This window comes from Protobothrops mucrosquamatus, unplaced genomic scaffold (assembly GCF_001527695.2).
Source record: "Protobothrops mucrosquamatus isolate PMUCROS unplaced genomic scaffold, P.Mucros_1.0 scaffold4851, whole genome shotgun sequence".
Taxonomy (NCBI): Eukaryota; Metazoa; Chordata; class Lepidosauria; order Squamata; family Viperidae; genus Protobothrops; species Protobothrops mucrosquamatus.
The window spans coordinates 61,443-62,530 of NW_015390739.1; the positions used below are offsets into that span (position 1 = coordinate 61,443).

Genomic DNA, 1,088 nt, shown 5'->3' on the forward strand with positions numbered 1-1,088 from the left:
TAGCTTTCTGTATCTCTGATTGGGGCAAAGGTTTGTTGCAATGCTCATTCCTCTCATAATCCCTGAATTTATGATCTGAGTCCGAGGAAACTTCAAGGGTGAAATGATCACATTTTCCATTGATTGTAAAATTGTACATTTATAACTTGAATGCCTCCCCAAAACTTATAAATGAATGGACAACACAATGAATCAGCTTCAAGATCTTATATCACTTTGGACTGTCAGTGTAACATTTCCCTAAATGAAGTCATTACAATGAACTACTGCTAGAAATGTTGAGGTGAAAGACAGTGATTCTAGCCATCAGTTCTTGGGGAAGCCTATAGATTTCATAAAATTATTATTTAATAATCTTATTTGATTTTTATCCTGTCTTTCTAACCAAAAAGTGTATATTATGACATGATTAAAGTATGTGTATGTACAGTATATGTATGTGTGTGTGTGTATACGTATGTGCGTAAATTCCTTCCTCACCTTTATGGGTGATCTGTGTCTTCCTCAATCTCAGGTCCTCTACCCAAGGCCTGAGAGTTTGAGGATTCCACACAGGATCTTAACTTTTCCTAGCAATACAGTCTTCTGGACAAAGGCTTAATTTTGTTCCTGGGATCTGTTGGAGCCACTGTCTCAGCTTAGGAGGCCCAGCCCCAAGTGCTCTTACCATGTACTGCTCTTTATTTTCCACATCCTCTTTCAGGGCCCCAGTACTTCTTCTGCTTCTCATATGCCTTTTTCCTGATAGTATATATATGTATAATTATTTGTAAATCAAATGTTTTGTTTTTGTTCCTATCTCTTAGATCGAATTGCACAGAATATAATTAAGTCCCATTTGGAGACATGTCAGTATACAATGGAGGAACTACACCAGCTAGCCTGGCAAACCCACACGTATGAAGAAATCAAAATATACCAGAGCAAGGTAGAAAAACATTTCAATAAAATGTCTTGTTTCTTTCTTCCACGCAGAACTATTCTCTGCATTGCCTCTCTAAATTCATGATTGTAACTACAGCAATTGCAAAATTAAATAAGGATGTTTTAAAAGATGAAGCAATCGTCCCAATCTCCATCTAATTTTT

General features: G+C 36.5%; 1 protein-coding gene across 1 annotated transcript in view; it reads left to right on the top strand.

The window, feature by feature from the left end:
• RORB (RAR related orphan receptor B) overlaps positions 1-1,088 on the top strand; it is a gene marked incomplete at both ends in the record, with an annotated part of 46,005 nt that overhangs the window by 40,335 nt on the left and 4,582 nt on the right. The window contains one exon of the mRNA XM_015828750.2: positions 807-923. Within this exon, the coding sequence (XP_015684236.2) occupies positions 807-923 (117 nt within the window). The remainder of the gene's footprint in view (positions 1-806; positions 924-1,088) is intronic.